General features: G+C 35.7%; 1 protein-coding gene across 1 annotated transcript; it reads right to left on the bottom strand.

The window, feature by feature from the left end:
• Nucleotides 1–1,704: 1,704 nt before the first annotated feature.
• On the bottom strand, nt 1,705–2,103 carry LOC137817999 (uncharacterized). Its single transcript, XM_068621225.1, has one exon. It carries the CDS (start codon nt 2,101–2,103, stop codon nt 1,705–1,707), a length of 399 nt encoding a protein of 132 aa, XP_068477326.1.
• Between the last annotated feature and the right edge of the window lie 13,202 nt (nt 2,104–15,305).

Here is a 15,305-nt window from a genome sequence, read left to right as displayed (position 1 = left end):
CCCTTAGCCTTCCTTAAATCAATCACACCAAATCCTAACCAAAAACATCAAGATCCAAATCATGAAACTAAGTTTTAGAAGCTTAACTTGTCTTTGTTTTGAAGCTTAAGTAAAAAATTCTCTCTTTTTAAGAAATTTTCAACCAAGTTTTCATTACATGGAGTATTTATCAACTCTACTAGTGATTAAACATTCGAAAACCTAAATAGTCACTTTTTATGAAGTGTTCATTTTTGTACCCTCCCAAAAATAACGAATGTCGATCGATTAAAGGAATAATTTTTAAATTTGAGATAATCACATAAAACATGTTTAATGCATCCCTAATTCGAGATTTTAGGGATACATCATAACCATTAACATATATAAATAAAATGAGAACATGTATTACAAGGAATGATTTTCAAGGAGTAAGAAAGAGAAGAATAAACTTTATTTTAAGTGATTTGATGTCGGTCTTAGTTTATTATACTTATGTGGTCATTGATTAGCTTAGCAAATGGATCAAAATGAAACTAATGACAAAAAACATGATTTAAAGGATAGTTCGACGGGTAACTCATTACAATATCTAGCTACTGTATTGGACAGACCGAAAGGACGAGAAGTCATTAGCATAATGAAAGGCTAAATTAAAATAAACAAATATAAAGATCAGGAAACACTTTACCAAAGCCCAATAGATGGGTCCAAAACAACTACAATATATCTAGTAATTGCAAGGGTGAAAAGAGTAAAACCCCAATTAACTCAAAAACCCAATAAGTGAGTGTTATAAATAGGTGATATGCTTTAGAGGTAAGTAGAGTGAATTTTATCTGATTTTTTTTTTTTTTATCAACAATGAATAAATAAAATTAAAGGGGATACTTCAGGGGTATCCCAACCCATATACAGTGCCCAGAAGTGGACTTCCTAAAAAAACCATAAGCGAAACTCTTCTTTATGGTTGGAGCAGAACAACCTTAAAGTGAGAAAACCCTACCCGAGAGAAAAAAACCAAAAAACCCAACATCGGCGACCACCGATTACACAATGGTGAACGCCGCTTCATCGATCCGCGATCATATTGATCTTTGCATACCTACGGCGACCACCGACTACGCACATGGTGATCGTCGTTTCTTAAACCGGCGATCATATTGACCTATGGAGAACGTCGACTCATACCGGCAATCATGTTGATCTTTGCATACTTACAGCGACCACCGACTACGCACATGGAGATCGCCGTTTCTTAAACCGGCGATCATAATGACCTACAGCGACCACCGACTACGCACAAGGAGATCGTCGTATCATCAACCGACGATCATGTTGACCTTGTATAACTTTAGCAACCTCCGACTCCATACATATGGGAAACGCCGCTTCGTCGGCCGGCGTTCATGTTGGCAGAACGCCGCTTCAATAACCGGCGATCATGATGACCTTTGCGTACCTTCGGCGACCACCGACTACGCACACATGGAGATCGCCATTTCAAATCGACGACCACCGATTACGCACTCATGGAGATGGCCGTTTCATCGACCGGCGGTCATGTTGACCTTTGCAACCCTTCGACGACCACCGACTACGCCCGCGTGGAGATCGCTGTTTCAGCAAGGCGGCCAAGGCCATATCCACTATCTTTCTGCTATCTACCATGCCTACGCTCTTCATACTACAACACCCTCTGCTGGGATTTTCATCCAGTTGCCATCAGTTTTGGCCCTCCTTCCTTCTCTCATTACAGCTACTCATACACAACCTTGGATTCATCATCCAGTCCGCAAAACAGCGAGCACCAACCTGTTCTTTATGTTTAAGCCATAGCCAAGATTTGAGCTGTGCCTTGTGGAAGATTTCTTCCGCGTCTGCCACTCCGTTATCAAACACGATCAAGTTCCTTTGTTCCCAAATGCACCGAACTACAGCTGCCCACACTCCTCTCCAAATCAGATTATGTTTGTTGCTGCCTTGAGCCAAGTAGAAGCTTTCAAAGTGAGTCATAATCTCATTATGTTGAACAGATAGAATCCCAATCCATCTGTGGCACAGATTCCACACTCGTATGGCATGATCACACTCCATGAATAGATGCTGGCATGATTCTTCCATTGTTTGACACAAGGCACATAGAGTGTTCTGCATCACCACCCCTCTCCTATTTAAGCTCACTCTAGTAGAAATTCTACCTAAAAGTACCCTTCAGGCTGTAATCATCACATTGGGAAAAGCCTTAGCCTTCCAGAGATTCTTAAAAGCTTGACACTGAGGGCCCCTATCAGGTTTGTCTATGAGATCATAAGCTGATCTCACAGAGTAACTTCCTGATACATCACCCGTCCATACATGGGCATCATTGACTTCCTTGACAACATGAGCACTAGCCAAAAGCCCTCCGAGCTCAAGTTCTAAAGGGATTTCCCACTCAAATCTACCTCGCCTCCACCTTAGGGACCACCTCCACTCCAGATCATCCCATACTCCAAGCTCTTGTACCTTCTGGCCTTGGTTTAGAGATAAGGAATACAGTCTAGGAAACAGAGATTTGAGGTTGGCTCGACCAACCCATGTATCCTCCCAGAACCTAGCTTTGTCCCCAGCCCCTACTTTCCAAACAACTGCGTCCTGAAACCACCCAACTCCACCTTCCTCCCCACATACTTTCCTTAAATCTCTCCACCACCATGATTGATACTTCAGGGGTATTTGTACAGCGTCTTGCTCCGTTCCGTACTTTGAATCCAGGCACTCCTTCCATTTCCCTTTCTCACTTGATATGCACCGCCATTTCCACTTAGCCAGGAGAGCTACATTAAACTTGCGGATGTCTCTTATGCCTAGACCTCCCTCTTCCTTTGGTTTACATAAGTACCTAACCCAAGATATTGGTCTTGTCTCCTTGCCCCAGCCCCACAAAAATCTCCTTTGGACACTGATGATAATTTTACAGACCGAATTTGGCACTTTAAACAGGGATAGGTAGTAGAGAGGCAGCGTTGATATAACAGATTTTATTAGACATATTCTGCCTGCCATAGACAGGAATCTTCCTTTCCACATACTAAGCCTGGATTTCAGCTTGTTTATGACAGGTTCCCAAAACTTTTTCTTCCTTGGATTGCCCCCACTTCTATACCCAAGTACAGGAACGGAATATCCATCTGTGCACAATTCAAAGTCTTTGTGTAGCACTCGATATTTTTGCTAAGGACATTAATACCAGCTAACTTTGACTTATTGAAGTTAATCTTCAAACCCGATGCCAGCTCAAAGCCCTTGAGGATAGCCTTGAGAGTAACCACATTGGCATAGGAATCCTCGCACAGGAACAGGGTATCATCGGCAAACTGGAGAAGGCTCACCTCGACCTCCTTCCTTCCTATTTTTAGTCCACTTAACAGATGGGCTTTCACTGATTGCCTTACTAGCCCCGCCAGACCTTCAGCTACTACTAAAAAGAGAAACGGTGCTAGAGGGTCACCCTGCCTCAGTCCCCTAGACGGAATAAACTCATCCGTAGGACTCCCATTAACTAACACTGAGACTGTAACACTTTCAAGGCATCCTTTGACCCACTTAATCCACCTACTATGAAACCCCAGCCTTTGCAACATATAATAGAGGAAATCCCATCTTACAGAATCGTATGCCTTTTCAAAGTCTACTTTTAGGCACAAACCTCTTCTCCCTTCCCTCCTTAGGTCCTCCACCATCTCATTAGCCGTGAGCACACTATCTAAAATACCTCTACCTCTAAGGAAAGCCGACTGACTTTCATCTATAACAAGACGATAACACTTTTTTGATCCTTTCCGCCAACACCTTTGCTATGATTTTGTACATGGCACACACGAGGGAGATAGGTCTATATTGCTCTAGATATGTCGGATCCCTTACTTTTGGTACCAAGGCTATGAAGGAGGCATTACACCCTTCTGGAATATACCCCGTTTCCTGGAAGAGAAACACTGCTTCCACTATGTCAACCTTAAAGGTTTCCCAACAACTCTTTAGGAAGTTAAAATTAAAGCCATCAGGACCTGGGCTCTTCGTGCCTTCACACTGCCACATCGCATTCCTTATTTCTTCCTCAGAGAAGACAACAATTAGACTCAAATTTTCTTCATCAGAGAGAGATTTGAATTCCACCCCATCAAGTCTGACTCCATAATCCCTTGTCGCTTTGAACCTTTTTTCAAAAAGGTTCTTTGCTTCTAACCGAACTGTACCAGGCTCCTCACACCATCGACCCCCAACCTCCACCCCTTTTACTTCGTTCCTCAGCCTTCTCCATCTCAGGGTCGAATGATAAAACTCAGTACATGAATCCCCATACTTAAGCCATTTAATTCTAGCTTTCTGACACATAAGAGAGTCGAGTTTCTTGTCAATTTCCCGCAGATCACAGATCAACTCATATCTCTTCACCCTATCGCAATCCGAAAGGCTACTAGCACAGTCTTGGTCGTCTAGATCCTTGATAGCCTCCAAAAAATTCTTCTTCCTAGTGTGAATGTTACCAAACACATCCCTATTCCAGACTTTTAAATCACTCTTTAGCCTCTTAAGCTTCTCCTTAAGCCTGAAGAGACCACTACCTTTGATGAGCATATATTTATTCACACTCACTAGCCTTATTCATAGATTATTGGACTATAATAATAAATAAATTCATTGTTTTAATTAATATTCTTATAATTGGGTTTATTTGGGCCTTAACTATTATTATTGTTAATTTTGTGTTTTTAGAGTAAATTATCCAGAGGAAGCATCTACCTTTGTGAATGGGCCAAATATGCAAAAGTCTAAGTTACTTCTTGAACCAAAATAGGAAACAAATTCTGAGGTGAAGAAAGAGAAAATAAAATCTACAATATCTCAGACACAGAATTGGAAGCAAATCTTCTGCAAAATACAAGAATTATGAAAAGATAGAAACTTGGAAACGGTTAACAAAATATAAACTACAATATTCTCTCAAGATCCTTGGAGCAGAAAAGCCTATAAAAGGACACAAGCATCAAGGAGAAAAGGGAGAGCTTCATAGGGTTTTCTTAGTTTATTTTCTTCTTAGTAATTCTTTTGTTTTGCCTCCGCATGGAAGGCTAAACCTTTTTGGTTGATTCTTTTGTAATTCCCCATTGAGTTCTGAGGTTTTGTTCAATAAAAATTTCGATTTTTAATTCTCTATAGCAGTTGTTTTTATTGTCTAATCTTCTGGAAAACTAGTTTTTGTGAGAGGTTGTACTTGAACGCATGATTGAGAGTCTTCCTTATCTTAAACTTTGGTTTCTTAGTTAGTTTGCATTGTTCTAATTAACTTCTTGGGCGCATGATTCAAGGGAGAGGAGGTAAGCATTCCCATGGAGTATACGCATGGAACAAAGTGGGTATTGATTAAACAAGTAGACGCATGTTTTACTGGTGAGTTTCAGTTGAATTAGATTGGTGCATGTTCAATTTGGTTTAACTCTGTTGGAGGATTGAGAAAAGATTAATCTTTAGAGAACCTGTGAAGAATTCAATGGTAGAAGAACTTGGGATCAACCGCTTTTTATTTGCTATTTTAATCTCTTTTATATTTTCTGCACAACTATCTCAAACCCCATTTTTATCTTTATTGTTATTGCTAACTTTTATTGTTTGCAGATAGATTTTAAACCCTGATCAACTGATTTTACTATTGGATTCGTTGGGAGACGACTTGAGGACATTTGTCCACAATTATACTATCATCTCTCTAGTGTTAGACAAGTCTACGCTAGAATCATATTAATTTGACAGCAAAACGACAACTATCAAATTTGGCGCCGTTGCCGGGGAATCCAATTTGATTTTGGTTATCAGGTTTTTCTTTCTTATCTGCATAATTTTTTTTTCCTAATTTTTTTTTTTTGCATATTTAACCTTTGTTTTCTTCCTTTTAGTTTTTATTTATTTATTATAGCAATAAAAAAAACGAAAAATAAAATAAAATAATAAAAAAATAAAAAAATAAAAAAATAAAAAAATAAAAAAAATCTAATATTTAGGATATCTCTTACCTTTATTTTATTTTGATTTGTTTTTATTTTCTTTCTATATATCTTTTAGCTTTATTTTGTTTTGATTTGTTTTATTTTCTTTCTTTATATCTTTTATCTTTATTTTTTGTTTTGTCATCTTTATTTATTTCTATTTTTTTTTGTTTACTATTTTTATTTTCTATATTTTATTTATTTTAACATAATTTTTTTTCTCTAACTTTTTTTTAAGCATTAAGTGTAGCATTTGCATTAGTTTTTTTTTATAGGATCTTGCATTTAGGGTAGACACTTCAATTGCTACTCTTTGATTTTTTAATATTGAAAGCAATTCAGGGAAGACTCTGGCTAGGAAATACTTGGTTTCTAAGTTTGTCCACTTGTGACTCACCTCTCTTTCCTGGGAGTTTACTTGGTTTGCTTTTCAATTTAAACACAAAAAAGAGTTTGCTCTAAGGCGTCTAATAGGTGTTGGTGTCCATAATATACATGCTGCATAGAATCTTCTTCTCTTTCAAATTGCATGATGCATAGACATTCACCATTACACATCTAATATTAGCTTTGGAGTGAGACCCAAAAACGGCGATGAAACCCTTACTCATCAAGTGACTCTGATAAACAAAAGTCTCCTTATTCCACATCGAAAGTAAGCTACCACTACCATTATCACCTTCGTAGTGTAACCATCCACTGTTATTATTCCCCCACAACGAGAAGCATTTAGCATCAGAGAATCGTTTAGCCTTTGTTTCTTGAATACACACAAAATCCACTCCTTCCCTCCCTATAAGATGACTTAAATACCCTGCTTTGGTATTTCCTCCCATACCTCTTATATTGAAGTCTACAATTATCATAACCCACCGTGCTTGCTCCCCTCCTTAGGATTATTTAAAACCTCTGCATCCCTTACTTCCATAGAATCATATTCAAGGATAACCACAGCTTCATCCTTCCGGCACCTCAAACCAGCTTTTTTCCCAATTTCCCACAACGAAGGTGATTCGGCCATGGCAGGAGAGGTACACAACCGGGTGTTGCAATTACTAATATCCTTATTAGATAGTGAGACAGGGGGCGTACCTTGTCTACAAGCTAAAGGTACATATGCATCCATCTTGGATAGTCTCGCACTTATCCTTGCAGACCGTCTCGGGTGGGACGAGGACTCCCCTAAATCAGCAAGCATTTTCTTCTTCCTTCTTCGTGGTGGAGAACTAGACACGCTTCTCCCTTTAATGCCTCTATCTTCTAGCCAATGGAAAGATTGAACTCCCTTCCTGGCACCGTGCCCAATCTTCCCCTCTTTCCCCTCCTTCAAGCTCTTTAGAGACGACCCTCTTTCTGCCCCACAACCTCCATAATTCGAGTCTTCGTAATGCAGCTTATGAGAAGAGATAGATTGACTCATTATTGAGCCTTCAGATTGGTTTACATTCGTCTTGCTAGAGGAACCCGTAGTGCCCCTAAGCCCAATCATCTCTTCAACACACCTCCCATTTTGCTCCAGATTTAATTGGGCTGGAGTTGATTGGGCCTCCATTACACCGAAGCCCACATCCGAACCGTGCAAGTTGTTGACATTTTCAATATCCATCACCAGTTTTGCCATCTCATCTAGAGGAGGTACAATGTGTAAAGCTGTGCCGCTCGCAATGTCAGAGGGGAGCAAGTCAACCCCTTCTGACGCCTTCTGCACTTTCATTTCTTCATTCGTGTTTGCTTCTGTACGTTTCCCTGGCCCGATTAGGTTGTACGAGACGCAACCTTCTTTGGACCATTTTGTCGTTTTCAGGGACTGTTGAACTCCTCCCTCAGCCGCTTGATCAGCTTTCTCCCCAGTCAACCACCGCTCCTCCCCTTCCCACATCCGGTCCTCCGCCACTCCAATATTATCTGAGAACTTTGTTTCTTCTACATAAGTTTCCGTAGAGAATACACTGCCAAAAGATTCAGAGGAAGCGTAGTTGATCTTGTAGCTTTCATCAATGGACACAGGCACCTCCTCCTCCACGAGTATATTGCATAACTGCTCATTAACTTGCACACACTTAGCTAATCTGGCAGTGTATAGTTTCAACATACGAACTTGGAGTCTTGCGTATTCCAGAGTCGCCCACGTTTCCGTCAGGCTATCAATGGACACCAACGCAGCCGACGGTGCCACCAGGCCAACGATTTTAGAGAAGCACTCTCTATTCCATAACGATATGGGAAGGCCATAACATCTAACCCAGACAAGTCTATGACTGGATACGGTAGTGGCCGACCAAGGCTTCAAACTCGCGAAAACACTGTCGAACCATGCACCGTTTTGCTTGATAACCACCTCTATACTTTCCCCTTCCCTTGGGGTTAGCATTACCGTATTATCCCCCAAAGGTCTGACCCTGAACATGTCCATACCTCCTTTCACGATTTCTTCCTCTAGGCGAGCCTCATCTACATCCTCTCTAAGTTTCCCAATCGCACTACATTCCATCCATGGCATGATAGAGTATTGTGCTTCAATACTGAGACCCTTCCACTGTTCCTGAACTTCCCCTGTAACCACTTCAGCATAGGACCTCTTCCCTTTCTTCTCTACCCACATGTCCTTACAGCTCTGCTTCCTTATGGGCTTATAGTCCTTCTGGTTACGCGTTTTATGTACCGGTTGCTTCTCCATGCTTAACAACCTCTGTTCCTTACTTTCCGTCCTCCTATGTTTAGGCGCAACGAGCTTGTATTTAGGGACATTCACATACAACTTCTTGCTCCCTATATACACCTAATCCAACTCCCTCTCAAGGCGCCCAGCATTACTCATACCGAAGAAACTCACGAACCCGAACCTCCTCCCCCATTTATTGATAATTAAGCAAAATCAATTCTGACTTTATCATCGGAGCCCCTTGCAGGTACACACTTGCCTGAGAGTTGACCATAAGAGAGTTGACCATAAGCCCAGAAGCCGAAAGTTGAATCTGACCAAGCCCGACAAGTGATAGCCCATATCCCACACCCAAGAATTAGTCCAAGTTCAAGTCTATGGACCTTGTAGCCGAAAGCCCAAGTCAATATCAAGAGACCGAGAAGTTGAGAAGACAAAAGGAGAATGAGTTAATTGTTTCTAGGCCCTGTAAGAACAACTACCAAGGTTTTAGCTACCAATTATTTAGATTCTAAAGTTGGTAGCTAAAACTTTGGTAGCTAATTATATACCAATTTAAAAGTTATTTATCACTAATAGAAACTAATTTAGATATCAATCATTTTTTTAGTCTATAAAATAGTATCTAATTTAGTTAATATAACAAGTAATGATTTTGTCTCTAAAATTAATTTCTATTTAATGACTTTTTTTTCTTTTGTAGGGTAGTAGATAAAGAAATAAGAAGAAAGATGTATTAGAAGGGGTGATTTTTAACAGTATAAACATAGTTTTTATATTGAGAGCAGGTTTTGAGTGGATCAAACTTATATTGCAACAATTCTCAATTATATCTTTTTCATGTATCAAATCTTATTTAAAAAAAAAATCAAATCCATAGACGCTTGATCAAAATTTGTTAGTGGGTCAGCCATTATATATTCATCCTTTTAAAAAAATTAAGATTTTCATTTTGTAAATGAAATAGAAGTTTAGGTTTTTTTTTCTAATATTGTCACTCTAAATCATATTATTTATGAGATGTTTATGGTTTCCTATATATTGACATAGGAACACAAAATTTGATAAAGGTTACAAAATTTGATCATGTCCCTAGCCTTATTGAATTGATAATGAGGGATCAATATGTGGTGCTAGATCTTGGTTGAAACATGATCCTATTATTATTGAATAATACCATATTGTGTTACTATTGAAGATAAATAAAACAAATAAGTATGAATATTAATCAATGGATACAATAATTAACTTGTGTTGTTGGTGTAGAGTTTAAGAATAATTACTTACATATTACAAATTAAAAAATGCAGTTCATCTTGGTCTGTCCTTGCAATGAAAATAGATTTGACAGAATCTAAATCCTTTAAATTCGGCAAAGAAAACGATTCTTCCCTGAAAAAGCATAGCCATGACAAAGAAACTCTATTAGTTGAGGATAATGGAGTCACGATGATATAAACAAGATAATTTATTGATGTGATGGGATGTGATTTCTAAACCAAAAACTAATGCTGCTTAGTAGTGCTTTTGTGCCAAATATTATTGAGGAAAAGGACAAATGAAAAGAGGTTATGCTTTGTGGGCCTAGATGAGAAAAGCTTTTCTTTTTCACTAAACTATGATTTCACAAATGGGATCTTGAGCTATGTGGGTAAATGTAAATCTAATAATGAAATGTGAAGAATCATCCAAAATTAAGCCTAGGACTGTTAGTTACATCTGTCAACTTATACTTTTGGACATTTTTTATTTATTATAATTTTTAATATGGATCAAGTTTAATTCTAATTCATCTTGTATAAGGATGTCTAACAGTGGAGTGAAACTATGCATGCATTTAAAAAGAAAGGAAAGATACAAATTGTGTTTTTCATATCTAAATGTTAGAATGAGTAACCTATACATACAAAGATGTACTCATACATGTATGTGCCTCCATTAAGTATATTATGTAACATTTCCCTTTAAACTTATGCGTGAGTTTTTAAAGATTTTTAGGGATTTTTGAAACAAAAAGTGGACACTATATATACATAGATATAATGGGTGTGCTTGTTACCCAAAAATCTTTAAAAACTTGTAATTTGACTTCATAGAACACAAAGTTTAATAGGGATTAAGATTGTTTAAAACACGAGTAAGTTATTGATAATATGAACGACAACGGAGAAAGCCTCACCCTAGAAGTTGACAGATAAAGAAGATCCAACCAAAAGAGATAAATCAGTATCAATAATGTGTATGTGTTTGCGCTTAATAGAATTGTTTTGTTCATGTCTATGAGGACAAATCAAGTGGTAATTTATTCCATTAGCACTGAGATAAGGTGTTAGAGAAAAAAAAATCCTTAGCATTATCAGATTAAAGAGATTTTGAAACATTTTTTGTTTGTTTTTCAGCATATAGTTTGAATTATAAACAGACAAACATAACTTAAGATCTAGAATGAAGAAGATACAACCATGTGTAATGGTAAAAGGAATAAAGAAAAACAATATAATACTTGGAACCATTTGGTGTAGCAACTGGTGATGGTCCCCATATATCAACAAAAACCAATTCAAAAGGTTTGGTGTACACAATTTTAGAATCCAAAAATAGAAACTGATGAGACTTAGCGCAATCACAAGTTTGATAAAAAGAAGTATGTTTTCTATGAGTAACATTATATAGTTGAATAACAAGATGAACATTCTTAGAAGATGCATGGTTAAACCGAGAATGCCATAATTGAAAAGGAGTCACCACAGGATTGCAAGTCATATGAAAAATAGATGGTTTCATAATAGGCTGTAATGATGGAAAAACATATAAGTTATCATTAATTTTTCCTCAGAGGATTATCTCCTTAGTATCCTGAGTTTTAACAAGACAATGGTTAGGATAAAACTCAAAATATATATTATTATCCTTGGCAAACTATGAAACACTCGTAAGATTCTTATTTATGAAAGAGACATGTAGAAGATTGTGTAAGTGAAAATATTTATGCGTGTAAGAGTTAGTATACACAGTTGAGCCAACGTGTTTGACATTCATACCTTACCCATAACCAAGTTGAACAATATCACTGCCATTGTATAAAGCCTTTTTAGAGAAAACATTGTTCTCATGAGTTATGTGATGGGTTGCACCGCTATTTGGGTACCATAAAAGGTTGTTAATGGTGAAAGAAGTTCCCAATAATGACACCTCAATATCGCTATAACAGTAATGTTTGTAGAAGTAGCATTGTCATACCTGTGTCAACAGTCTATGGAAATGTGACCAATTTTGTTGCAAAATTGGTATTGAACTCTATTATTATGTGAAGAAATCATAGAAGAAGAAAATTTCTAGAGATTCTTGATGTTGTTACGAAAACCAAATTGTCGTTTATTGGAAAAATTGTTTTTTATATTAACACGTCCTCCTCGAGTTTGATAACCAGTGGGTGAAGCTTTGGTTGATTATTAGAGTTCTACGGAGAAAAAGTGATATTCGCTTGAAGCAGGTGTTGTTCATTAGATATATGCTTCTCAAAACGCTTTCCTTGAGCTAACAACAAGGTCTCAATGTCTTCAACAGTGTAAGGGTTGATGTGTGAAGTAACAAAAGTTATAAAAAGAGTCATATTCATCTAATAAACCATCAAGAATTGCTTAAAGATGATCCTATGCAGAGATCAGTGAACCTATGGTAGAAAGAGTATCTATAATCTTCTTGATATCAAGAAGATATGTCGAAATGGAAGATCATGCTTGGGAGTATTCAATTGATGTTTAAGTTTCTTCCCTTTTGCATAAGCTTGGAAAGCATAATAAATGTGTATATTTTTCCATATTTAAAAAACAGATTGAAGACCAACCATTTTTGTTAAAATAGATGTGGTCATGGAGGCTAAAAGTCAAGAAACAAGAATTTGATCCTATTGCTTATGGAAAATAAACACAATACTTATAGTGTTGGAAACTGTAGGGATATCGTGTGTGGAAGCATGATAATTTCAACCAAAGATTATGAGAAATTAAAGTAACAAGGAAAATGAGAATGATACCAAAAATTTTTAGGTGGAAAACCCCTTTAAATAGAGGTAAAAAACCACCGGCGAGAGAGCCAAAACTTCCACTATAATGGTACCGGGAGTACAATGAATTCCTCTCAGGCTAATAGATAAATAGCTCCAAAAACAAATTCTCTCTGGGTTAAACACTTACAACCAAGAGAAGAAATAGAGAGTATATGAGAAGAGAGGAAGCAAGTGTATGTTGCTATTTGTTGTGTTACAGTGCTTGAAGGAAGCCACTATATATATATTGGTTCCAGGAGACAACAACAATAAAAACAATTAATGGTAAGTAACCTCCCTTTGATAATAATTAATTGTGCTCCCTTTGATTACAATTAATTGTGGTAAGTAACCTCTCAATTATGCCAAGAAAATGGAAAATGTGAGTCATAACCCACATAAACAACATCATCAAGTGTAAGGAACCACATAAGAGTGGTTGATTCGTCTAGAAACGGAAGAAGTTTGTAACTACGAACTTGTTCAAGATTTTGTTGTTGCCATATAAGATAGTTATCGTCATCAAGCTTTAAAGGGAGTGGAGTAGAGAAGGTATGCAATTGAGTAAAAGAAAGAAAAAGTGAATCTTGAAGCAAAGCTGCAAAAGATGACAAAGACATAGCGAGATAAGAGAAAGACGGAGAAAACATTTGGCTCTAGATACCATGTAAGGATATATAAGAGTGGAGAGAAACTGTGCATGTATTTGTAGAGGAAGGAAAGATACAAACTATGTTTTCCATACTAAACGCTAAAATGAGTAACATATGTATATATAGAGTAACATAAGGGCACTCAAATATGAATGTGCAGACATTACATAACCATCCTTATAAAATTGACTTGATCTTAATTAATGTGGAATCTCCAACATCTCCCTTCATAATGAGACATGTACATATCGAGTGTGAAACTAAATATTTATGGATGATTTCACATGTTCAAATAGTAAGTGGTACAATAAGTTCAAAAATATCTCATTAGAATCAATTTTGATACCATATTAAGAAGTAAATTTATATCTAATTGATTCTCAGTTATATATTGGTATTCTATATGGTTAATGTGGAATATGCACCCATCTCTCCACATTTATTAAAGAATAAACCATATAATTATAGGAGAGTCATTAAATAATATTAGTTTCACATTTTTATGTGTTCCAATCAATTTCAAACAAAAAATATATTTATTCAAAAAGATGTGTTAAAAAATTTATTCCTAATATTTCTTATGAACTAATTTCTTCATTCAAAGTAGAGTGTTTTTCATGTCAACAAGAACAATGCAAATGCACTTTACATTGTACTCGGATTGCAATTTGCAAAGGGTGCACTGTCTTTCATTTCTATGGCAAGATGAGTGTTGTGCATATCCACCTCTTTTCTCTTTTGTTAGTTTTATCAAATGTATTTTAGAAAAGGTGTCTGAAATGAAGAAAAGTAATATTACAAGCTACATGATTTTTTTCTCCAACAGAGATAGATTCACATATAGATAATAACATCTTCATTTTTTTTTATTACATCTTTTCCTCTCATAAAAGCATACGACTGTTCACTAAATCTGCTCATAAGTTTTGAGGACGAAAATATGTTGTCTAGCAGTCATCAAATTTAAAAAATAATGTTATTTAGACATATACAAATTTATATTTATATTTAAATTAATTTTAGAAAATATTATTTTGTTTATGTATTTTAGTTATCTGTAATTAAAACATTATTTTCGGTGTACGAACTGACTTTGAAAATATACGTAATCTGGTCACAAATTATCAGCAAATAATTATTTTTCAATTAAAAATAAATTTTTATTTTAAATATAATTAGAAAGTAATTTTTATAGTTGATTTAAATAATGATATTATTTATAATAATTATTATTATATAATTTGTGTATTATAAAAAACTATCTATATTTGTTTTTTCATATTATAATTTTTTTATTATTATTACTTATTACTATTTATTTTTATTAATAATAATATTAAATATTTTTAAAAAATAAATTCAAGTATTATTTAATATTTTTATTATTATTCCTTTAATATTATTTATTGTTATTATATTACATAGTGGATTATATTTTATATAATAATAATATTATTATTATAAAGAAGTTAATATATTTAAAATTAATTTAATATTCTGTAATGCTTGAAAAACGATTTTTAACTAAAACGGTGAATGTAGCAAAGGGTATTTTAGTAAAACATATAGGATGTACATAACTTTGCTCTGCTCATGAAAGAAGAATCGAAAACTTACCTCTCTCAATATTTGGTCCTCATACTCATCTACAGAGTCAAGGATCCAAACAATCACAGACTGGCCAAATCCAAACACAACATAAATAATTATGATACCATAATAACGTTGAGATAAAATTACGTGTTTCTCATACAACAAGAGTGATTTCTTTATATTAAAAAACTAAAATCAATAAGATAAATAAATAAAAACTGATATCTCTATAATATATATATATATATAAGATGTATAAATAAATAAATAAAACAACGAAATATCATCTTAAACATTTCTCATCAGTATAGTTGACTTCTTATACGCTTAAATAAAAGACA

The sequence above is a fragment of the Phaseolus vulgaris genome, chromosome 10, assembly GCF_000499845.2.
Source record: "Phaseolus vulgaris cultivar G19833 chromosome 10, P. vulgaris v2.0, whole genome shotgun sequence".
Taxonomy (NCBI): domain Eukaryota; kingdom Viridiplantae; phylum Streptophyta; class Magnoliopsida; order Fabales; family Fabaceae; genus Phaseolus; species Phaseolus vulgaris.
Note: the sequence above shows the minus strand (reverse complement) of the source record. Positions and strands in the feature narration are given on the sequence as shown.

Coding starts and splice junctions, on each gene's coding strand:
- LOC137817999 (XM_068621225.1), bottom strand. CDS start 2,103: ATGGAAGAATCATGCCAGCATCTATTCATGGAGTGTGATCATGCCATA.